Consider the following 23,567-nt stretch of genomic DNA (forward strand, 5'->3'; position numbering starts at 1 on the left):
GGGAAGACCCAGGCGCGTGTATACTCCGTTGTCTCGGTGAACATGATGCTGGGAATTTATTTATATGCCTACGTAACTGTTGGTTGATTCTTCGGCTGTTTTCAAGTTGGCTGCACTTCGTTCTCCAAAAATGGCTCCTCAAAGTATGTACGCCCTCCAGGCGTTTTCTCCACCTCGTGCGGAGTAAATCCCAGACACTAGACGCTGCTAGATTACCGATAGCACGAGCTGACTGCTGCAGAACAAATCAGCACTAATGTTACAGAGCTCCTGGGTGTCCGCCACCCGGTCCTCCTCGCTGGCATGTTCAATGTCGCTTCTCCGAAGCTCGCAGCAGCCGTCACCAACGGCGGAGGTCTCGGAGTGATCGGGGGTGTCGCATACACGCCTGAACTTCTCCGAGAGGCTCTTAAAGAGCTCAAAAGTTACCTGGTAGACAAAAACGCACCGTTCGGGGTCGACCTTCTCATCCCCAAGGTTGGAGGAAACGCCAGGAAAACCAAGTACGTCCCCACGTTCAAAGAACTAGGTCAGTCTCTAACTTATCCACCAGCTATGATTACTCTCACGGAAAGCTCGGTGAGCTCATTGAGATAATCATCGAAAGTGGTGCTAAACTATTCGTTTGCGCCGTCGGCATTCCTCCAAAATGGGCAGTCGACCGCCTTCACCAGGGAGGCGTCCTCTATATGAACATGATCGGACACCCTAAGCACGCCCTCAAAGCAATCGAGGTTGGAGCTGACCTGATTTGCGCACAAGGGGGCGAGGGGGGAGGTCACACCGGCGATATCCCAACCATCGTTCTGATTCCTGCCGTGGCAGAGGTTCTTCGAGGCAAAATCAGCTCCTTCACCGGCCGCCAGGTTGCACTAGTCGCAGCAGGGGGTATGTACAATGGACAGACTCTCGCAGCAGCACTTATGCTTGGTGCTGGTGCCGTATGGGTTGGAACGCGGTTTATTCTCTCGGAGGAGTCTGGTGCGTCGAAGTTCCACCAGAAGGCGCTGCAGGATGCTGGCTTGGACGGCATTATTCGCACGACCATCTTCAGTGGTCGGCCACTCAACACCCAGTCCACACCATATATCCAGCGCTGGGAAACCGAACGCCGCGAGGAGATGTTGCAGCTGCAAAACAAGGGTATCATTCCGTTGGCTCATGACATGGAAACCAAGAAAGATGATAATGAGGTTTTGGACAACGCACATCCAGTCCTCATGGGCAAGGTTGCGGGGCTGGTACGAGAGAGACTCCCCGCGGGCAAAATTGTCGAGAGCATGGTCGAGGAGGCTGCGGAGTTGTTGGAAGTTGGGGGGAAGAGCGTTGCGAAGCTATAGTTGTATTAGCTGCTGTATATAAACTCCGTGGGAAGTCCAGCGCTTTCCTGGTTTCTTTCCGCGACCAGTGTTCCAATATTGAAATTTACCAATCCTTATCGCAACATTCAACTTCGAACTCCAATAAAGACCGCGTTCATGGTCGAATTGCTGTTGTCGTCGCGTTTATGCAGCAGCTTAAGCTAATCCTAACTGGGACGAAGCGAGAACATTCCTGCCTCAGGCGTACAACATCATCATCTCCACCTTGACCCATCATTGATAGCCTGCACTTCTTCACCTTCTCTGCGTTTTGTTCAATTTCATTCATCAAGATGGATGCCCTACACTTCCCTTCCTCAGCGTCCACATTTTTACAGCCCTATATCCCACAGCATGGATTAGATAATGACCTCCCATACACAACCCTCACATTCGCTACCTCGCTAGATTCCTCTCTAGCACTCTCCCCAGGAGCCCGCACAGTTCTGTCAGGTCCTGAATCTAAAGCGATGACACATTATCTCCGCTCTCGCCATGATGCAATTCTCATTGGTGTTGGGACAGCCGTTGCGGACAATCCGGGCTTAAATTGCCGAATCGAGGGTGTGGGCGGGTATGGAGGGGAAGGTCTACAGGGTCAACCACGGCCCATTGTACTCGATCCGTCTGCGAGGTGGGAGTTTAATGAGGAATCTAAAATCCTTGTTCTTGCTAGAGAGGGTCGGGGTCGCGCTCCATGGATCATCACTGGGTCTGGGGCCTCAATTTCCAAAGAGAAACGTGGTCTGCTGGAGAGACACGGGGGGAAGTTTATCTCTCTTGACATTACCGAAGCAAAGGAATTTAGCTGGAGTGATCTGCTACGATGTCTGAGGAGAGAGAGTCTCCAGAGTGTTATGATCGAAGGGGGAGGCTCGGTTATCAATTCCCTTCTTGAGCCGCGGTCTCAGCATCTGGTCAACTCTGTAATCATCACGATTGCTCCTACTTGGTTGGGTCAAGGAGGTGTGGTTGTCTCTCCGAAGCGGAGATTTGATGAAACTGGCGCCGCGATAGCGGCCTCACGGCTTAAAGATGTGCAATGGCATCCTTTTGGCGAGGATGTTGTTCTCTGCGGAAAGATTGGACAATGATTAAAACCGTCTATATGAAAAAAATATGCATATGCGCTGGAGATCATCTATATGCCTCCAATATGAGTTGGGGTTTTAAGCTGGCACACCCAATCCAGCAAGAACCTTTTTTGGCCCGACCTGTTTCCACTCATCCATTTGTTCTTCGCTTGTCAACCACATAGAACCCAACATTCCCGCAGTATTCGCGGTGATTCCTTGGAAGTCAATATTGCGCCTGGGAATCACGATGATCCACTCCTTAACCAAGGCAACGTTATGGGGAATGTAGGCACCATCATCTTCGATGCTATCCCCCAGAGACTCCCTGGCTTCTGCTAGCAAGCTGCTGTATATACCGAAAAGCTTTTTCTGGCCCTCTGGCGTTCCAATATCAATATCGTGAAGATAATGCAGGAAATACCGGTACGGGACAGATTTGCCCTCACTCGGGTTATCTGGGAATAACTGAGGCGGACGTGTCAGTACCTGCAGGTGCTTATGCTGCCTGCTAGCACCACCAGTTGGACCGCAGTTGTAGATGACAAACTGCGGTCTTTCCACAGAGTTCAAAACCCTACAAGCGGCGGCAATATCATCTAAACCAAGAGGCTCACGCTGCCGCCGGTACGAGTCGCTTGTTAATAGCAGAAGCTGTGGCCGGAACATGCAGAACTTGTTGACTACAAGCAGATGTGTTCCGTGGATTGTCGCAAGAAGCATGTCGGGATCGTCGTTCCCGATATCACTGCCTGGACCGAAGCACTCTGGTTTTTTGGAATTGGGGTCGTTATGACCGCTCACAGGATCCCCGTTCTGTGGCTTTTTAGACAGCGAGGTGCTGATGTGGAATTCGACCTAAATCCTATCAGCATAAAGAAACTGCGTCCCTTGGCGTTGTCCTCACTGCAAACCCATCGTCGACGAATTGGGTTGTCGTGCGCGGGGCGTAGTATATGATCTTCCTCGCCACGAGATCATCGAAATTTGACAATATCACGTCATAATCTATCACAGGTGCCATTCTTTATTACTTTACACTTATGCAAAGGTCAAATCTCAAGTTGAGGGGATGAAGTTGACCATCTCGTATCGTGGACGGTGACATTATATGTCCGGATCGGAGAAACCTGGCGGCATTGGGTGACTGGACATTGTTGGTGCCTGAGGCTTTGACTTCAACAAAACATCCATACGAGACTGCAGCTGCCTTGAGTTTTTGCGAGAAGCGTGCACGGCTACTTTACGGGTGGTCAGGAGAAAAATCAGATATTGATACTCCAAGCTTTGTTCGTTATTGGTCCGCCACACCAGTCATCTTCCCATAACCACGGCCCAACGGGCGGAAACACCGTCCACTGATGGATGGATAAATATAAGATGAGCAAGGGCGATCCTCACTTGTATTTTTTGGTTATGTCAAAATTGACCTCCAAGAACCCCTGATTCACTTTCTCCCAACAAGATGTGAGAATCCTCGTATTCGTCCCGAGGCTGACAATAGTGTCTCGGCACGTTTGCCCGTCTGTGGCCATGACCAGGTATCAAATCCTTTTTTGTTGGAGTTCAGCTTTGACATGGGGCTTGAAGCCTATAATTGGCTGCCTTTATTGCTTCTGCAAGAAAAAGAAAATTTTGCTCATGACTGAACGGTGTGACCAGGAGAGTCTCTTACTGTGACTCCTGAGTCTCCAGACTCGAGGCTGATAGACTCGCAGCCTCGCAGGATATTTGCTCTCTATAACTCGGCGCCTCGAAATCAGCATAGATATTCTGCAACATGTATCTTTGCGCACACTTTCAATTACTAGGAAGCAACTTCGGTTCATGAAACCTGCCCAACCCGAAATGGCTGAACAGGAGACCCTCCAGTTTTCTCGCCTTGAGGCTTCTTTCAATCATGCCAAAGTGTTACCGCGGCAGAACTCGGTGGAGATGAAAGACGTTAACCGCCATGCTCAGGCTGGTGATGTGAACTCGAACGATTTAGATTTCGACCTCGCTCTGGATCGCGATGACTATCCCCTTGACACCCTTGAGTCACTCCAAGATATCTTCTCAGCTGCGCAGCATCATAAGCATTTTTCAAACCCGAGAAACTTCTCTGACGCACCCGTTATCAAGTGCTTCGACTCGGACGGGAATAGATCAAGTATGCTGAGCCCTTGACCTGTTAATGTTCGCGCTGTTAATCTATAGCATCAAGTGTGGCGTTTCCTTGATACTGGGTCGTTCTCAGATCTTCTACAGGTAAAGCATACTTACGGCTGTGCACTGAGCTCAATGAGTTAACCATTTATCAAAGAAAGCGTCAAATACTCGAGCTCCTGCGCCAAATGAGCGAGCGGATCTAAGGCCACGAAGACTACTTGCATTGTATGGTCTATTCTTGTTTACGCTCCCCTAAACTGATTGCAATAGTTTCGTACCCCTCATACCAGCAAAGAATACATCGTTTGGAAGTCGAATCGCGATGACCCAGTCCAATACAAACGAATTGTTCCGGGCACTGAACATCAACCCGTTATTCATCATGAACATGCTGGGCCGGCCCGATTACTGGGCCCCGCAGACTCGATGGGAATCGGATGAAAATGGCGATTTTCTAGCCTGTGGTACGTCCCTTCACCAGGCTTAGCTTATGTCGGGAAATGTCTCTGAATACTCTCAGACTTCTTCTGCCAGCACCCACGTTGGAACCTGCACTTCCAAGGTGCACCTCTTTCAGTATATATGCGCTATAATAGTGTCTTGAAACTCACAACATATATTATCTCTCACAAGGAGGACGATTCTAGCATACGGGTTTTATGCGACATTCTAGACACCACTCTGGAAACATCCAATACTGGCCGAAGGGCAGGCATGTTCATCAGAGACCCCTTTGACATTGCCGTGATACTTTCAACATTATCTTTCGAGGCTGCGAAGTTCCATGCACACAAGTTCCGACGTTTCATGTGGACTCAGGTTAGTCAATCTGCCCTACAAGACGATCTGAACATGCATCTAACCTATTCTTAGGTTAACAAAGTTGACGACCACCTAGCGGGCTTAGAAGACAGCGACAGACGTCAATTGGGCGATTTGACAAAACAGCTGCAGATAATATCTCAAAACGCAGACTCGCACATAGGGAACGCAGATGTTTCTATCATAACAGCGACAGCGATACGTGCCGTCCATGACCGTTTACACAAGGCTATATCTAGCCCAAAACAGATTCACGAACGAGCAGCAGACTCAATTACTTACGTGATTGAATCTATGCAGAAGCAAAAAATTTGGTTTTTGAACTACAAGAACCGCAAAGATAGCACCATGGCCCTAGTGTACAACCTCGTGACACAGCAGGATGCCGCCAGTAATATACAGATCGCTTCTAGCATGAAGCGAGACAGCACAAGCATGAATGCAATTGCAGCTGTGACTATGGCATTTCTTCCGGGGACATTTATTGCAGTGAGTTTCGCCAGGATCTCGATATATCATGAGCTATTGCTAACTAGATACCGCTGGTAGACAATCTTAGATGCGGGTATATTCGTTGCGGCAGAAAACAGTTCGCGTATCCATGTCACAGGTATATGGTGGCTATGGATAGTACTTACAATTCCTCTCACATTGTTAGTTATCGTATGTTGGTGGTGGTACAAGAAACAGAAGGGAAAGGCCCGTCTAGCACCTAAAATTGATGCAGAAGACGGTGACACTGGACCACCCCTGAAGAGCACGCCGATTCTTAATTCTTTCCGCACATGGAGTCGGAACAATAGTGTCGCAACCAAAGTTTGACGTTCTATCCACATGAAATACTTTAATTATCTTAATCGTAACTCACAATCTTGCACCTTATCTGTGGAATGATAATCTCTTACCGAATTTGGTCGCCTCTAACCATGTGACAGCCTGACTGACAGGGGCGCTCTGACGTCATCTTCTGAAACTCGGTCGCCGTAATCACATGACCGGGGAATCAAGCTTCGTCAACGACTCAGCGTGGAACGGCCAAGTCTTCCAACTTTCATGTTGAGAAAACTTGGAGCTGGTCTTGCTAGATGCCCCATATTGTGCTCTCTTATCCAATCCAGTTGATTCGTCTGCTGTTTCGGTCTTAGTCCATAACGTCTCTTCATGAAGCGGAATTCAAACCCGCCATTCTGTGTGACCCGTGTCCCACCACGCTCGACTCGCAGCATCCTTGGCCTTTGCTGCTTCTCATCTGGGGCTTTGCTGAGCTGTCCCTGAAAATGATCAAGTCAATCTTACTAGTCAGACCTTAACTGCATGACCTTTAATTTGCATTTTTTATATCCTACCCGTATACCCACCAGTATCGTCAGCCACTCTGCATTCGAGCTGGTCCTTCTAACCAATAAAATTGGACTATCGACTGGCCATCGGGGCCTAGCTAGCTGGCAAGCCTCACGATGTCTCGCCCGCAATCGACGTCACACCAACACTCGCCATTTGCCGGAAAGCCGTCCTCAGGGGAAGGCCATTCCCCCGGCACACCTGCAAGAGCCTCCACTACACAGGGATTGGATAATCTACAGTTAGGGGAAACGCGACAAAATACCGAAAAGGGAAGCAAAAAACCTAAGCGGAAGAAACATCGCAATCGGAAGCATCGAAATCGCAGGCCGTCTTTCCTTGCTCCTGAAGACTCGCAGCCTAACGCTCCACCTACTGTCTCTGAAACTGCACCCATGGACACGCTGGCGGAGAATGAGACTCAAGCTCGAAGCCCACCTCCTTTTTATAAATTCGGGGCGAATATAAGTAATACAAGTTTGGAAAGTGAGGCTTTGCTAGATCATCGGTATGAACCCCTCAAAATGGCTGTGAGGTTAACCCTGAGAAGACATCTTTCACTAACATAGTGGGGTTGGTGGTAACATAGAAATCAACCGATGATGAGGCCGCGAAGGGATAGTCGATTGACCCAATCCTTCCGTCCCGGCTCGATACCGACTTCATCTCGAAACACCGATATGAACTCTCGCCCGCTCCAGTCCCGCGGGAAGAGCGCATATGCAGAGGATAGCGACCACGAAGATGTCGACGACCGCACACCATTAATGAGGTCGTCGTCTAGCCGTACAAAGACACCAGGTTACGGGGCAGATTCTATACCCAGNCCGTTTACGTTCCGCCAGCGACGCCAATCGGCTCGATCCGACTCTTCCCAATACTCGCCCCGTGAGGCTCCGAGCCATGACATTAATAATCCGCCGTCTATGCCTTCGACGCCCAAGCTGGGCCCCGATATGGGCTACAATGATGCGGTTATGACAGGCGCGGAGTTTGACTTTGGCAGCCTTAAGGACAATGAACGCGATGAAACTCGGCCGCGCGATATGGTGATCGATGTGGAGGGAACCGGCCAACGATCTAGAAGCTCGCCGGGATCCGCTGCAGTATCACCGCACCGTACACCTCAGGAAGGACTATTGAGACGTCGAACTGTGCCAGCGGAAGAAGATGTCTGCTTCCCCCAGGAGGACGCCTCTGAAGTAGCGGAAGAATGCGCGCCAGCGTTGTCACGAGGAGACCTGCGGCGCAGACGACGAACCAAAGAATGGCCGGATCTGTCAGTTTTGGAAGATTGGGCCCGTGAGGAAAAGGAAGAGCGGACAGGCGTGTTCCGAACAAAAAAGATCAGTGAGCCTATGCTGATTGAGGGCCGTCTTCGCCCTCAGTTCCGAGGTTGGCGGCGTGAGGAGGATGAGGTACCGTATCGATTCACGTACTTCAATGAGGAGTTTCAGAGCACTATCCATGCGCAAACGATCCCGGAACTGGTTCAGACAGGAAGTAGCTTCCGTGAACTCTTTATCCCCGATCCACCTGAACTTGAAGACTCCTCCGATGAGGAAGAATCAGACTCAGAGCATCGGACTAACGACCATTTAACGCCCGTATCCCGTACTGCGAGCCATAGCCCGGGTAACCATACGGTGGTACCATCCAACAATCATGAAACGCGTCCGCCAGCCGAGGAGAGAGCGCAATACCGTATGTCCATTATCAGCGAAGCGGTGTCGGAGGGACGAGCATCGGGCGACATACCAAAAGATCAGGCCCAAACTCCTCCGAAACCTAAAAGGTACGGGCCTCGACCGACCTTTTGGCTTGATGTCCTATGCCCGACTGATGCAGAAATGCGGGTGATATCCAAAGCATTCGGCATCCACGCTCTAACAGCAGAGGACATCATGATGCAAGAGGCACGCGAAAAGGTTGAGCTATTCCGAAACTACTACTTTTTAAACTATCGCACGTTTGAGCAGGACCCAAACAGCGAAAACTACCTGGAGCCAGTAAATATGTACGTTGTGGTCTTTCGCGAGGGTATCCTGTCGTTCCACTTCTCGCAGACGCCTCATCCGGCAAATGTGCGTCGACGCATCCGACAACTGATGGACTACTTGATTTTGAGCTCAGACTGGATATCATATGCTCTCATTGATGACATCACCGACGTATTCGGTCCGCTGATTCAATCAATCGAGGATGAGGTTGATGACATCGATGAGATGATCATGAAAATGCATTCTGCTGAAAGCCCTGCAACTTCGAGCCCGAAAGATGAGCAAGACAAAGACGTCGTCCCAGGCCCTGGTGAGATGTTGCGACGTGTGGGAGTGTGTCGCAAGAAGGTTATGGGCTTGTATCGACTGTTGAGTAACAAGGCAGACGTTGTTAAGGGCTTTGCCAAACGATGCAACGAGCATTGGGAGGTAGCGCCCAAATCGGAGATTGGTCTGTATTTGGGTGACATCCAAGACCATATAATGACGATGACCAGCAGCTTGACATATTACGAAACGTACGTTTTAGGCCCCTATGCTTTTCAAGCCCCTTGCCTAAATCTTAAGACTAACGCATCTTTCGCAGGCTTCTGTCGCGCGCACATAGCAACTACCTAGCGCAAATCAACATCCACATGAACGAGCGGCAAGAGCAGACTGCAGATGTATTGGGAAAGCTGACCGTCCTTGGAACTATCGTTCTGCCCCTCAACATCATTTGTGGTATGTGGGGGATGAACGTGAAGGTTCCAGGACAAGAAGTCGATAGCTTAACTTGGTTTTATTCGAGTATGAAACTCTTTATCTTCACTTCGCAGGATTTGGAATACATAGCTAACCTTGCTCGTTTCAGTCACCGCTGGCTTGGTTCTTTTCGCCTTCGCCTCATTCCTGATTGCGAAACGGGTGTACAATATCGTCTAATCACGTCTTTGTGGCCGGCTTTCGAAACTATTGTTTCCTTTCCCCCGTTTATTGTTTTCGCATGAGGGTCTGTATATAAAGCGCTGCTACTGGTTAGAGGGCTGGTGTTGGTTGACTCTGGGTTAGGTCTCATGTTTTGGTAGATACACTGGTATTGTACATAGAGTAAGAACCTATAATAAAAGAGCCAACTTTTTTGGATCGATGAGATATTTCAAGTCTCTGCCGTATTATAACTAGGATAATCTATTTTGGTGCCGAAGTTCTGCCTGATTATTACTTGCTGAGTAACCTTTGGTTTGGCGTGATGAAGTCATCATGATGGCTAAGCAGTGTCTGTGACTGTGACAAATATTACTTGCCTCAAGGCCCGAATTAAAGGGTTATTTTACTCCAACTCTGTCACATTCCGGTATCATCATCGTCCGGAAACAACACCAGACGATCGAGGATCAGAGCTTCGTTTCATCTTAATCTTCTTCCTGTCGCCTCATCTTTTCGCTTTCCTCCTTCTTGACAATCTGCATCAACCGTGGCTCTTTTTCTGCATCTCGTCTTCCTCCATCAACATCCCTGACGGGGCTGACTGGGCCTACAGCGGTCAACGCCGCAACGGTTGTGCACCGCCAGACGACGCTCTCCCCACCGCAACTGCCTGCATCCTCCTCCCCGGATTCTTCTCTCGGCTTTTCCACGCTAAACTCTTGCGACCTTGCCTATGGCAGCCTGGTTCTTGTTTGCTTGACGTGGGCTCGCTTCATTGGATTCTCTTTCCCCTCCCCTGAGTGCTCGAGCCAAACGGCTTCTTGATGGACCGGTCTCCATCCCCAACAGACAACGGCGCCGGTTAAGAACTTACGAATACGTGTTATTGGAGACCACCAACTGTTTTCGCCTTCTGCAGTGTCCGGTCGGGTCCTCCCCCCTCGCCCGACGTTTTCCTCGGATCGACAAGTGGTTGCCGTGAGCTAACGGGGCCGGAGCTTGTTCTAGACATTCCACCACCTCACCACTACTTCACCGTCTTCTGATCAACTGATGTGCCTTACTGCATTTGCGTCGTGGTCTGCATCTGGGGCCTCGGTCTGCCTTCCATAGCCTAAACTATTGAGAACCCCCATTCCGCTACTGATTGATTTGTTCTGGCTCCTCTCTTTGAAGGGCCGCGTTTTGCCCCTTTGATCTTTCGGTATTTCCCATCAACATGTGGCCGTTGACGATTCGCCTGCCAAATTCCTCCCACATGTAACGTGCTCTGTGCGACATCAGGTCATTCTTGTCATCCAACGCGTCGGTCTCTTTGCTCGTTGGCTGATTCCAAGGCTTGAACAATTGCTGGGGCACTTTTCCCTGGTTATTTTCGCTTTTTATTTTGTACTCTTTTTCCTGTCCTATCGTCGCCCTCCGAGCCGCTTTCCCGCCCCTTCCCACCTTTATTTTTGTTTTTTGTTTTTTTTTTGTCTTTTGGCCTTTCTCTGATTGTCTGACGACCTTTTTTTTTTACCCTTGCTTTTTGGTCCTGCAGTCTGGTTCCCTCTCGGATTCCCCTGACTTCTCATGCGCTTGTCAGCATTAATCTGACTCGACAGAGACCATGGCTGTGGAATCCGAGAGGTCGCCCTACCCTGATGGCACAGGTGGTGGACCCAAGGCTGCCCAAGATGATGAGTCTACATCTCTTACCCGAAGATCCGCCAGTGAGAACGACATGAGGGAAGTGCCACGTTCGACCGTCAAATCTCAGTGCCACGCACCCTTCGTTTCGCAGTTGCCCAAACCTTCCAATCCTACACAAGGCGTCTCGGGCCCTTCTTCGACCACGAACTCCACCATATCCTCGCGTGAGCCGTCTCCTTCCCCCCAGCGCCCTCGCAACTCAACCTCTACATCGACGTCTCGTGTATCCTCTCGGTCTCGGAAACGGAATCTCGATCGCAGTCCAAACAGATCAGCTACAGCAAGTCCGAGCCCTGGCCCGGGCAAGCACTCTCCGCAGACCAACAAACCACTTGTCCTCAGCCCTCCCCCAAATGTCGAACCGTCCTCCGATGTACCTAGCCCGGAAAAGTCCAATATGCCGTTGTGGGCCGGGAATCGGCGGTCGGAGCAAGAACCCCATCTACCCAATACCTCTAGCAAGCGGTCTCCAGGTCCGAATGACGATTATACCTCCAAGTCAGATAGGAGCGCGCCGCGCGCCGTGAATAGAAGCATCAACGGATCTGGATCTGCCCTCGAGACTGTCCAGGAAGCTAGCGACCACTCCACCCCGTCGACGACAGATACTATACTTCTCCAACCTCCTCAGGAAGATGCCAAGTTAGAGAAGATCGAAGAAGATGGGACGCCAAATACCTTGAGGCTCAATACTGAAAGTGGGAGCGACAGCGGTGGTAATAGAAGCTCGGAGCAGATGGAAGAAAATCGGCGGCGTCTGTCAGTCGCTACGAAGGGACCTAACGCCATCATCTCCAAACGTTCTACTACCTCGCTAAGCGGTAGCTCTCGCGCAAAACCCACCGATGGCTCGGTCCGGAATATGACCGTCGAAACTGAAACTGTTAGCTCCATTCCCCAGGTTGGTTTGGGTGTCGGAACTGGCGAACGGGGTGGCCCCGGTAGGGCCGACCCAGGGACATTGCGGATGAAACCCAGTACCGAGACTATCCGTCCAAAGAAGGAAAAGAGAAGAGCTCGCAAACCGGCTCCACTCACCAGTGGCGCTGCTTCTTCGAAGGCCGACATTTTCGAAGCCAAAGTTGCCAGTGCCGTTGATGAAGCAGACGTTTCAGATTCGGACGAGACTTTCGTTTACGAGTCCAATCCCCCAGATCAATACCCAGCTCGACAGAGCAGATATCATTCCCGTACGCCAAGTGCGACGTCTATGGTGAGCCAAGTGGATCAGCTGGGCGGCCGTAGTCGTGCTGCAATGCGAGATGGGAATCACAGCGTTACGGGAAAACGGAGCATGAAATTTACGAATAACACTTATACGAGCAGCGTAGACGGAGACGCCGACGAAATTCCCCGTTCACACCCCAGGATTGATGGCAGCGGTAGCCATACTCCTCGCCACCATGTCGGCCGCCATGGACGACAAAACATGTATCCCTCTTTATTTGATAATGACTCGCCATTTCCTCAGGCTCAAGGTCAAGGGCACAAGTCTCCCCGTCACTTTATCGGAAGCGGTTTTCGACAGTCCAGACAGCCAGGATATCGCAACCCCCAAAATTATCGCACCATCAATAGCTATAAGAAAGCGGGCGAAGTGTACGGCTATGATTTCGATGCTGAAGGTGCGGATGATGAAAGGACACCTCTAGTAGGGTCTCCACGCCAGACACGCAGCCGTGGTGGAAGACGCCCTAATAGCGCAAGTCTACGACAAATGGAATACATGCAACAACGGCATCGTAGCTGCCTATCTCAATACGGAACGTGCGTGCTGATTAGCCTCCTGTTTTTCTTCTTAGTCGGAGGAGGCACTTCGTTCATTGTCGCCATTACTAAGCCCCTTGTGGACGTCCAAGTCGTGGAAATTCAGAATGTGCTTGCTTCGGAGCAGGAACTTATGCTAGATCTTAACGTGCGAGCGGTCAACCCTAACCTGTTCCCCGTTGTTATTGACGACATTGATGTGAACATCTTTGCCAAAAGTCGTTATGTTGGAACTGAGAGGTTTTGGCGCGACCATGAATCCGACGTGGCGAGATTCGGGCGAGCGGGACGCAGAAAGCGTGCTGACATCGCACGTACCGCTCGCTGCGTCGGCGAAGCCGATTGCAAATACAACAGCACGTTAAACCAGTTGACATTCTCTCGCGGTGGTGTGGATAAGGGTACTGATCCAATCCCGAATGACCCAGCTGGCGACCAACAAACTATGCTCATTGGTCGCGTTTTCCGGCTCGACTCGACTTTGACGTTTGAAGCGTCGCCGTGGAATCACGAATACTCTACTTCGAAAGGCCAGATCCGCCTCGCGAGACCCGGGAATACGACGGAAAAGGGCGGCACCGAGCGATGGGAACGCGTGTTACAGCACCCATTCGAGCTGATTGTTGCAGGAGTTATCCAATATCAACTCCCACTCAGCTCTCGCTTCCACTCATCATCTATCAGCTCCAGCATCAAGGTCACCCCTGATAGTGATGACGACACCGGTGACCCCAAGCACACGCCAGAGAAAAACGATACTGTCAGCATTTCTATGCCTAAACTTCACCGCCGAACAACTCCTTTTAGCATGGCCGTTCCCGAGGGCGAGACCCTCAAGGCCGTACGATCACTGATCGCGATGACCAGACGAGCCTTTGTGGCCTGATCGGCCCGTTTCATTTTCATTATTAATGTTAGCCCATTACGATTGTATGACATATATCATCTTTCTTTTGTTGTTGTGGCTTATGATATACCCAATCGCATACACTAAGCCGTCACCGGCGCTCGGTCCCTTTTTCAAGCTGCATCTATCATTACTACTTACTAGATATTGGTTATGTAAATATACAGGTGTCGCTTTCAGTGAACTCGATCTCTCCTGCGTGCCACACACATATGTTTTATTCACTATATTTTTCTTGATACATATTATTTCCCCTCCACCTATATCATTTCCTTTCCCCAATTCAATGTTACGTTAACCCATCTTCTTCTCTCCATTAGTGACAACAAAAGCACAGTTCGTTGAGCCTTGAAAACCAATGGATATTCACTTAAAGGACAGGTATTGAATGCATCAGCGCGGCGCTCTCAATACATATGTATTTGTGTTTTAACGAGTTGGAGCTATTTTATATCCCCCACGTTGAACTCCTTTGACCTCTATGCATATTTATATTTGGTGAATGACACGGCCATCGTTTGGTACAAAGGTTACGGTTATTTACCGGGGAGAGATATGTATATACATCGAGGCCTTGCTTGATACGTGATACGAATGAATACGATAAGATGATTTGATATATATAAACAAACATGCATTATGTTCCACTGAGCTAAACTATGGGTTTTAGGCCAGGTCTTCCAAGTAGAGTATAATGTTGAGTTATTGGTGTAGAAAAGTCTGTAAAGTCAACTTGAAATGAGTACACGATCTTTCACTAAACATCGCTATGAAAGGTCTATTTATATTTCTACATCCCTAAGCTAGCAGTAAGCGAGCTTTTCTCTTGTAACTCTGTGGTTAATGGCTTCATTGGTAATGCAAACGGTGAAGTGCCGATCTTGCCACTTTGACATTGATATAGGAGGTGAGGATTCATATGAATGACCCTTCACCGGGATCGTCAATGTTGACAATTGGGGACTTGGCCTGATAAGTTCAATATCTACGACCGCAACTACTCAAAACCCGGTGAGTATCTCTTCCAAATTAAAAGCAAGCATAAATTTCATTCAGCATAAACTAAGGTGTTATCGTAGATCAATCATATACATCATGTATGTGAGGCCGTGAATCATGATCGTACCATATCATATAAGCATCTTCAAAGGGAAACATGAAATATCGTAATCATGAACTGTCATAACGTAAAAGGCAAAATACCACCCAAGAGAGATAACATAGGTAGAATAATTAGGCGAATGTTCGGTTAAATCGTTTTAGCAAGTTTTCGACTCGATCAGCTAGCGGGTCATCGTCTGGCTGGGGAAGAAGACGACCATCGCGGTCAAACCGATCAGGCAGGTCGATGGTAGCATCAGAGTCAGATTCAAGTCCGTTTGATTGTGCAGCGCTCTTATCGTTACCAGGGTCACGCCTCGAACGAGCCTGGTCAGACGAAGAACGATGGCGTCGGTCAGAATGGCGACGAGGGTGACGGCGGCGGCGACGGCGGCGACGGCCAGAATCCATTGCATCAACGGTAGTATCACTATCATCCGTTTCATATCCACCAGTATTTTGATTGCGTTGTGGGTTAACGTCAAAGGCAACAGACTTGGACTGTGGTGGTTCACTCCCAGCACGCGTGCGCCGACGGCGCCGACGCGGCGTTTCTACTCGACTTGGGTCCTCTAAACCTGAATCTAAATGGTCAGCGTGGTTCTCGACTATAGGCGTGACTGACGCAACACACCATCGTAAGGTTGAGATTGTGTGGTTGGAGGGGAAAAGTTCCGTGCAGCACTCACATTCTCATCTGCCCTCCTGGGTCTGGGAGCGTATGCATCTGGCCCGGGAGGCGGAGGATAATTGTACTGTTGGGGAGGCGGCGCAGCGTTGGGCGGAGGTGGATAATCAGCCGGATTATAAGGCGCAGCGCTTGGCCCCATAGGTGCTGGACCCGGACCCGGAGGTGGGGGATAGTAGTTATTGGGCCTGCCATCAAAGGATGCGTTGGGAGCAGGAGATGGTGGGTAAGGTCCAGGGCTGTAGGGCTCGTCATAGGGACTTGGTGGTACATCGCTGTCATATCCTGATAAACCCGGGTTAGCTATGCATAAATTACAGGTAAGCGTGACATCAAATGGGTAGACCACTTACTCCCGTCTTGGTCCTCCCTCTGGCGATCTCGACGCTGGGAATATTTATGAGCCGCATAGCCAACACCTGTGGCAGCCAATGCAGCCCCTGCCAAGTCGCGAGAACGGTTGCGATGCTTATGACGACTACTGCGCCTTCGGCGGTCCTCCTCGCTCGAGTTGGGGGAGCTGCTGCTGAATCGGGCACGGCTGCGGCTGCGGCTCGGGGTACGGCCACGGTCCGAACGGTACCCCTGAGAACTGGGAGGGCGGCCGTAGTAGTTTGCAGCTGGGATGCTTCCGTGTACTGGATGATCACCGTATTCTATCAAACCAGTAGAGTCACGGTCCGGGTCGGGATACATCTCCGATGATGGTCGGCCTCGTGATCTTGAACGCCGGCGGTCTTTACGGCGCGGCTCTTCGTCGGCTTTTTTGTCCTTCCTCTTGTCCCAAACGTTTGCAGCCACAGCAGACCCTAGTCCGGCTGCAACAACGGGAATAGCTTGTCTGACCTTGCTCTTTGACCGAGAGCGAGACCGCCTCCGAGAGTGGCTCCGAGCTCTCTCAACAAGGCCAGCTACAGCGGCACCTGCCAAGCCAGCCTCTGCCATGTGCTTGCGGCGCTGCGACTGGCTGCGCTTCTCATCGTCGGGAGATTTGACTGATCGAGAGGAACTAGCGCCTCGACGATGACGCGAACGGCTGCGTCGGCCACTGTCTGACTTCCGGCCGCTGTCTGACTTCTTGCGAGCTAGCGCGACAGCACCGGCAATAGCGGCGGCTCCCAAGCCAAGTTCTGCAAATGTCCTGGCGCGAGAGCGAGAGTGAGATCGACTTCGACTGCGCCCATGGCGGGAATTACTGTGACTATAGTGGCGGTGATGATGGCTGTGACGAGAGCTTCGATCATCATCGAAAGAATGAGAGCGGTGGCGGCTTTTGCTTCGGTAATAGTTTCTTGCTCGCGAGGCAGCCTCAACCGCAGCGACACCCAAGGCACCGGCGCCTACATCGCGGCCGACACGGCCGACGCCACTCGAGACTTCGTCCCCATCCTTCTTCCGACGGCTTCGGAGAAATTCTGCAGCACCAACACCGACCAGAGCACCCGAGGCCAGGTGACGATTATGATGGTCGTCGTATTCTTTAGTTTCTTTGCGGATGTAGACCATACTGTCGTCGCTACTGTAGTCTTGGTCGTCGCGTCGGCGGGTAGCCTGTGAAATAGAGTCACTAGGACTTAGCTCACGACGGAGTCGACGGCCGTCGTTGTCGTACTCTCGGACACGACGATGGTAGTAGTAGGCTGGCTCTCGATCTACCTCTGATCTGTGCACGATGTCGTAGTCAGATTCGCGCGGGTGCATATACCGGGCTGTTTGAGCGGTTACCGTCTGGTCTTTACAAATAATGATGGGCTTAGGATTAGGAGACAGTATACTCACGTTCATAGTAATCCCTTTCGGAGCGGTCGTAGTCCGCATCTCGCTCGTAGCGTTGAACCATGACGGGGTCTTCGCGGTCTGTTCTGCGGCGAATGACCAATTCTCGCTCGCTGGGGCCTGAATCTTCCCGAAAGAGATAATCTCGATCGCGGTCTCGACGATCCTCTGGAGGTATTACGTAGCGCTTAACGGAGACGCCAGAACGGGGCTCGTCCCAGTCGTCCTCACGGTCACGGTCTCTGTATAGGTAAGAAGACATGAGGGGCTGTTTGGAAGAAGAAAGTGAAAGAAAGTTGGAACTGAGGGGTGGCGGGATGTGAGACTGGTAATAAGGCGAGGGGAAGGCGGCAAAAAAACCCGGAACGTGCGGTTATCAGGGGGGTGTGGGGTAACAAGGCTGAGTCAATGCTGATGGACTGAAGACGCAAGAAGAGAAGGCCAATAGAAAGCAGCAATCCAAGCAATCGGGCGCAATGCAGCGGTTTTAAACGGGTTAGAACAACTGGAGAAGGGTATGGAATAAAGGAAAGACAGCTGAGAATTGAAGGGTCGAGATTCGAGGGAAGACGAAAGTATGATATCAGCGCTGGGACTGAGGCTGGGGCTGAGTGGGAAGAGGGGCAAAAGACGAGCTAGTGTAGGTCTGTTGCTCTTCCTATGACGCGAGAGGTATAATGGAGGAAATATACTCGTAGATCACGGCACAGGATGAGGCTGACTCTGGCCTGACAGAATAGGACGTGCAGAGATAAAATTTGATGAGACGGTGGAGAAGAAGATGAAGTGTTGGATGATGCAGTGAAGATGATTGCGAAGTAGAAGACGACGAGGAAGCGGGAGAACGCACGTGAAGACCTCGTGATGGCAACTCACCTGGACTCAATCAACGAACCTCAACTACTCCAGTGGCGGCGGCAAAGCTTTCGTTTCTGCTGAGTTATCTTGCAAACATCATCTTTTCGAGCCCTCGAAGACGAGGCCCTCATTTTATAATTGTTTCACGCGCCCCCTTTCCCGTTTCCTCGATATCGATGGAAACGGTGACGAACAAAGAATGAGGCTGACTTGGTGCCCGACGCCCGTTCATCAGAAGACTCTCTCGGGCAACATGAGGCTTCGCGGTGAATAAACAGGCCTTGTTGATGCTCCTACTGCCTGGTCTAGTTCCCGCTGATTGTTATTGTTTTGTTTTGAAGTGGAATAGGGGAGGTAACCAATGGACCAAAACGGCGTTGTTCCATGGATGGGCGACACCCTATCCGCTCTCAACCACGGATACTCTGCAGTTGGATCTAGTTTTGCCGCCGCTGTCTCTATCATGATACAGATGAAATTCGCAGGCAAAAATGAAGACAAGACGCGGTGAAGTATGGGCGTTTTCTCCCGAGTCACTGGAACCTTGGTGCTCGGGCCTCTTCTCTCATTAGCTTCGCTTCCCGTCTTTTCCGCTCGAAATTGCATCGATAAATATCATCATTCCAAATATTACGTCCTCGGTTTAACTCTAAACCCTATAGACCAACTGCATCATGCCAATCAATATGACGGTTTATGGGGAACCTGCAGAAGTACTTTGTGCTGCATTCCCGCGCGCTAGGCTCTAGCACGCGCTGGCTCAGTGGCTTCGCTTGCATGCGTCGGAGAAGCGGGGTCTCCTTCAGTTCGCTTCGATTTGTTTTTCTAGAATCTCTCGTTAAACCTTCTTCGCGGTGCGTGGAATGTCGGTACTTTTGTCGACGCTGCCGTCCGGCCTGCAACTATTGATTCAGGAACTCCCATCAGTCGCAATGGTCAACCCCACCGATTTTCCAAAGGAGGTTTCTAACTTGAATGCTTTACTCGTCCGTGGTCGCTTCGCTGACTGCCCTCCTTTTCTGAAAGTTTCATTTCTGGCCTCGACGACTCACCCCACAGCTGCCCAAGAGGAAAGGATCTCATCCCATCAAGCTAACTAACAACGATCTGCCATAGTGAGTTCGACAGTGTCAGGCTGTCAGCGGAGTTTGGTGAAATGTTCTTTGACCCACCAGCTTCGTGAGCGCCTTTGCGGAGGAGGTTCTTCGGCGTGGGCTCCTCGACCAGGGTCGAATTAGTAATGTACTACACTGTATGTTTCCCAAATTGCAGAATGAGTGGCGATTGCCGGAACACTGAACAGACCTTCGACGCCTGTTGAACCTTGCAATGACCCCGACATTTCATCCAAATAATTCAAGGGCGGGCGATTCCCATGATGCCACTGATTCAACAACAATGCCGATTCATTTTCGTACAATTTACTATTTGCAAGGAGAGATCGCCAGACTTTTGGTTCCGTCGTAGGCCCGACTTCTAAGATCGACCGCCAAAGTCATTGGTGTCCCGTACACGCGGTGAAGCCTCAAAGTCTATCTCCATGAGGCACCCCGCCCTTGGGCCCAGCAGCCAGGAGCCTCTCACCACATTGGTCGCCCACCAAAGCCACCGATAAATAGTCTACTGTAGGCTGTCGAACCCGTTCCCTTCATCGCGTGGTGGAGTGGCAGGCAACGTGGGAAGCCAAGTGGATGTTCTGCCCCTGGCCAATGAAGTGACATGAGAGAGGACCGTCATGCAGGAAAGACGTGTAGATCATCGTTCTATTCCTCCGCTAACTCCCATGCAAGTCTTGGGGGAAGGGCAGCAGAGCTTTCGCAATTTGAATGCTCAACCAGACAGACCAGAGTGGGAAAGAATCTCAAATCATGTCGTTCAGCTTCTCCCACTCCGCATTCAGGTGGCTACTGGATACCCCAGCAATTTCTTGACTGCGCTGTACGGCCGTATCGGTGATGGCTCGGTAGAAGTGGCGCTTACAGTAACATTTCCCGGTTGCTCAAGGTTAAAAGAACGCTATTCCCTCCTGTATTGCTTCTGAGATCTTTCTCTTCATAGATACGAACCCTAGCTGGGGACTGAACATACCTGCATGCCTTTTTTTAATCCTTTGATGGAAGTGTCACAGCCATTATACCACATGCATAGTTGCTGCGTCTCCCCTTCCTAAGATACCTTTTTTTTTCATTATTCACCTGTTTCCTATACACAGCCGACTTTTTGATCTTAGCTCTGCCATCGATTCTGACCACTAAGATGACTGCATCTTCTCGCCCAAGTGGCAAGCGACTTCCCATCAGCTGTCAAGCATGTCGAACAAGAAAAATCCGTTGCTCACGAGATGGGCGGCCTTGCCAAACATGTGTTCGACGAGGACTAGGTGCGCAAGACTGCGTATATCTTGGCCAACCACGACTGTCATCAGAGAATACGTTGGGCACGGACTCCACTGTACAGACCAGATTACTTGCACGCATCCGCAATTTGGAGGATTTACTCCAGAAACAAGTCACTTCACAAATATACGATCCTCATTCACCACTCATATCGCCTAGTTTGACGGAGAGCTTCTCTGATCTGGATAGCGCAATCGGTGGGAGGCCTGCAGACCATCCAAGAAGCCCTTTGTTAGACAGCGTGGGCACTTTGCAGACATTTGCATCGGGATACGTGCGCTATTTACCACTGACTCTGCAATGGAGAACAGCGAACCCCACAGGCTCTTCCGGCGATTCTCTCCCTGATATAAACTCAGAGATACCTAGTGATGACGATGATCTGCACCTTCCCTTCACAGGGATTGCAGCATCCAGAGGGGAGCTGTTAGCTATACTTCCACCGAGCCGGTATTGCGATAAACTCAAGGACGTCTACTTCCGAGTCTTTTCTCCAGTATGTTGTCCAGCTGTTATATTCAACGCGGGTTTTGAAGCCTAACGCTACTACTATAGCTGTTCCATATTCTTCACGACCTAACATTCGAGGCCGAGTACCAGCAGTTCTGCCATGACCCAAGCAGTGTCACAACCGCGTGGATTTCTCTCTTATTTACCATCCTTGCTATTGCTGTCACTGCCCTCCATGACGATGACCCTATACTTTCTGACCTCGGCCGTGAGAAAACCGTTACCCGCAATATGAATGTCCTTTCCTCACGCTACCGCTCTGCTGCTTTGAGGTGTCTGTCAGCAGACGGTGTTCTTTCTCGTCATTCTATCAACTCTCTCCAATCACTTGTCCTGATCAGCTACGCTCGCCTCCACCGTGGATTATCGACCTGGACGCTCTTGGGTTTTACTCATCACGTTGCAACTTCGATGGGGTGCCATATCGACCCTGATCGATTCAGTCTTGGTCCAATAGAACGCGAAGAACGTCGGCGGGCCTGGGCAGGATTAACAATGTTATATACCAGCCAGGATATCACATATGGTAATTTGCATTCAGGATCTACCTCCCGAGGGGTGCAGCTTCCTTTAGACGTGAATGATGTGGACCTCCTCACTGGCACTGTCTCAGAACCAGCCCCTCGTCCAACGCAAATGACCTATCTCCTCCTGCAGCACAAGCTCCACAGCATCTCATCTCTGATAACAGATGCCCTCTTCATCTTCCCACCGAGGAATACTGTTGCACAGCTCGAAATTGAGATCCTCAGCGTGCACGAGATATGCGAGAGGCGGTACCACCTGGAGCCAGACTCCGAACCTCTTCCGGTTCACCACCTCGCCAATTTGAACATTCTCTACAGCTACATTCATCAACTTCTTCTCCTCCTTTTCCGCCCGGCCTTGTGCCGATATCTACAGGGTGACATCACTGCCGAGACCTGCATCGCACGTGCGAAGTGCATTGCTTCTTCCAAGACCTCTCTCGCCATTTATCGGACTCTCCAAACGTCACCAAGTTTTGCCTCGTACACGTGGTACAGCAGCACCTTGGGGAGCTTCCACGCATTCCATGCCGCAGTCATCCTCTGCACTATGTTGATATACTCTGAGGACCAGTGCGAGAGCGCTGAGATCAAGCAGCTTTTACAGAAGTCTCTCGACGCCTTCGCATCTCTTTCCACCCGCAGCAACTTTTGCACCAAGGCCGTTCCTGTTCTGCGTCAGCTAATGTAAGATTCATCCTCACCTTCCACAATCACGAATTATCTAACATGAATTATTTTAGTGACACTGCTTGCTCGAGATCCCTTCAGCCTCGACGAGACCACCAACCGCGAGTCTTAACGCCCATAGACTCGAGTGCTGGCATGCTCACGCCCCAAACTCCGACATCAAGTTTCTCTCACTCGCCTGCGGATTACTTTTTAGAATCTCTAGTCACGCGACTTCATCCGCAAAACTGGTTAGCGCCGTCCTCAGTATCATTTGACGGGTGGGATTGTCTTTCCCTGTTGCTATCCCCTACATCCGCCCCGGCGATTGGTGGATGAGGGTCTAGAAAGCTGCCCATTCTCTCAAAACGCGATCAGGATTCTATCTCGGAATTGCTGCATCTCATCTTGCCCTGCTCATAGAATCGAAAAGGGACTATATTGGCCGGATTGAGAATAAACGGGTACGACGTACAGACCCTCTGTCATTGACAGTCCAAATCCCCGAGTAACGCCCTATAAATTCGCTGAGACCTGGATGCGTCCACAGTCTCTCTGNAAGCTACGGCCGCGACAGGGTTTCTCCCGGAAAACTACCGACAGGTGATCCATGACTACGGAGCTCCTGTCTCGGATCGAGACCACCAGGATGACTCTCCTTTGAACGATCATTCCTCATATCAGCTTCTACTCTGGTTATCTCTCGCAAAGGTCACAGTAGAGTTCAAAGCCCCAAAAGCCAACCGATTTTTGATAGTTGAATGGGCCTCATTCCCATCTCCCAGAGATGTGAAACGGAACCTATTATCCGCTATAACCCTACACCGGAGAACGCAGCAATTAGAAGCCAGTTATGCCCGGAGTTTCCCCTTGGCTGCCATACTAGCGCCGGCCTCGTGCGATTTTGGACCATGGCCGGGTTGTTATTTTCCAGAAGTTTTTAGATGAGGCCATTATATCCTTAGAACTATACATATATTATCTGTATAATGATCTACACCATTATAATTAACTTCGTT

General features: G+C 50.4%; 9 protein-coding genes across 9 annotated transcripts; 7 read left to right on the forward strand and 2 right to left on the reverse strand.

Annotated features, from left to right (window-relative positions):
• The first annotated feature begins 77 nt into the window (after window positions 1-77).
• Window positions 78-1,445, forward strand: ASPSYDRAFT_132111 (NAD(P)H-dependent flavin oxidoreductase). The gene is made up of 3 exons (XM_040840596.1): window positions 78-143; window positions 242-503; window positions 554-1,445. Exons 1-3 carry the CDS (start codon window positions 131-133, stop codon window positions 1,338-1,340), a joined length of 1,062 nt encoding a protein of 353 aa, XP_040702263.1. The 5' UTR covers window positions 78-130; the 3' UTR covers window positions 1,341-1,445.
• A 209-nt stretch (window positions 1,446-1,654) lies between these two features.
• On the forward strand, window positions 1,655-2,455 carry ASPSYDRAFT_89206 (RibD family protein; the record flags this gene model as incomplete). Its single annotated transcript, XM_040852130.1, has 1 exon — window positions 1,655-2,455. The coding sequence occupies one exon, from the start codon at window positions 1,655-1,657 to the stop codon at window positions 2,453-2,455; it is 801 nt and encodes a 266-aa protein (XP_040702264.1).
• ASPSYDRAFT_947604 (putative phosphorylase) lies at window positions 2,445-3,859 on the reverse strand. Its single transcript, XM_040853021.1, has 2 exons — window positions 3,342-3,859; window positions 2,445-3,292 (listed from the first exon to the last, which is right to left on the reverse strand). The coding sequence occupies exons 1-2, from the start codon at window positions 3,456-3,458 to the stop codon at window positions 2,531-2,533; spliced, it is 879 nt and encodes a 292-aa protein (XP_040702265.1). The 5' UTR covers window positions 3,459-3,859; the 3' UTR covers window positions 2,445-2,530.
• Window positions 3,860-3,964: 105 nt separating this feature from the next.
• Window positions 3,965-6,357, forward strand: ASPSYDRAFT_44807 (uncharacterized protein). Its single transcript, XM_040846910.1, has 7 exons — window positions 3,965-4,586; window positions 4,641-4,684; window positions 4,740-4,810; window positions 4,856-5,049; window positions 5,106-5,404; window positions 5,459-5,896; window positions 5,957-6,357. The coding sequence occupies exons 1-7, from the start codon at window positions 4,283-4,285 to the stop codon at window positions 6,227-6,229; spliced, it is 1,623 nt and encodes a 540-aa protein (XP_040702266.1). The 5' UTR covers window positions 3,965-4,282; the 3' UTR covers window positions 6,230-6,357.
• Window positions 6,358-6,864: 507 nt separating this feature from the next.
• Window positions 6,865-9,672, forward strand: ASPSYDRAFT_31134 (magnesium transporter CorA family protein; the record flags this gene model as incomplete). Its single annotated transcript, XM_040844843.1, has 4 exons — window positions 6,865-7,256; window positions 7,338-9,266; window positions 9,335-9,471; window positions 9,602-9,672. 4 exons carry the CDS (start codon window positions 6,865-6,867, stop codon window positions 9,670-9,672), a joined length of 2,529 nt encoding a protein of 842 aa, XP_040702267.1.
• Window positions 9,673-11,266: 1,594 nt separating this feature from the next.
• ASPSYDRAFT_89210 (putative phospholipid metabolism enzyme regulator) lies at window positions 11,267-14,002 on the forward strand (the record flags this gene model as incomplete). The annotated part of the gene is made up of 1 exon (XM_040852131.1): window positions 11,267-14,002. One exon carries the CDS (start codon window positions 11,267-11,269, stop codon window positions 14,000-14,002), a length of 2,736 nt encoding a protein of 911 aa, XP_040702268.1.
• On the forward strand, window positions 13,818-14,396 carry ASPSYDRAFT_947574 (uncharacterized protein). The gene has a single exon (XM_040853019.1). The coding sequence runs from the start codon at window positions 14,028-14,030 to the stop codon at window positions 14,319-14,321; it is 294 nt and encodes a 97-aa protein (XP_040702269.1). The 5' UTR covers window positions 13,818-14,027; the 3' UTR covers window positions 14,322-14,396.
• Window positions 14,397-15,256: 860 nt separating this feature from the next.
• ASPSYDRAFT_57763 (DUF3824 domain-containing protein) lies at window positions 15,257-17,850 on the reverse strand (the record flags this gene model as incomplete). The annotated part of the gene is made up of 5 exons (XM_040849424.1): window positions 15,257-15,708; window positions 15,759-16,097; window positions 16,166-16,807; window positions 16,913-17,521; window positions 17,592-17,850. 5 exons carry the CDS (start codon window positions 17,848-17,850, stop codon window positions 15,257-15,259), a joined length of 2,301 nt encoding a protein of 766 aa, XP_040702270.1.
• A 2,852-nt stretch (window positions 17,851-20,702) lies between these two features.
• Window positions 20,703-22,887, forward strand: ASPSYDRAFT_57764 (Zn(II)2Cys6 transcription factor; the record flags this gene model as incomplete). Its single annotated transcript, XM_040849425.1, has 3 exons — window positions 20,703-21,338; window positions 21,398-22,566; window positions 22,623-22,887. The coding sequence occupies 3 exons, from the start codon at window positions 20,703-20,705 to the stop codon at window positions 22,885-22,887; spliced, it is 2,070 nt and encodes a 689-aa protein (XP_040702271.1).
• Between the last annotated feature and the right edge of the window lie 680 nt (window positions 22,888-23,567).

This window comes from Aspergillus sydowii (genome assembly GCF_001890705.1).
Source record: "Aspergillus sydowii CBS 593.65 unplaced genomic scaffold ASPSYscaffold_5, whole genome shotgun sequence".
Classification (NCBI taxonomy): domain Eukaryota; kingdom Fungi; phylum Ascomycota; class Eurotiomycetes; order Eurotiales; family Aspergillaceae; genus Aspergillus; species Aspergillus sydowii.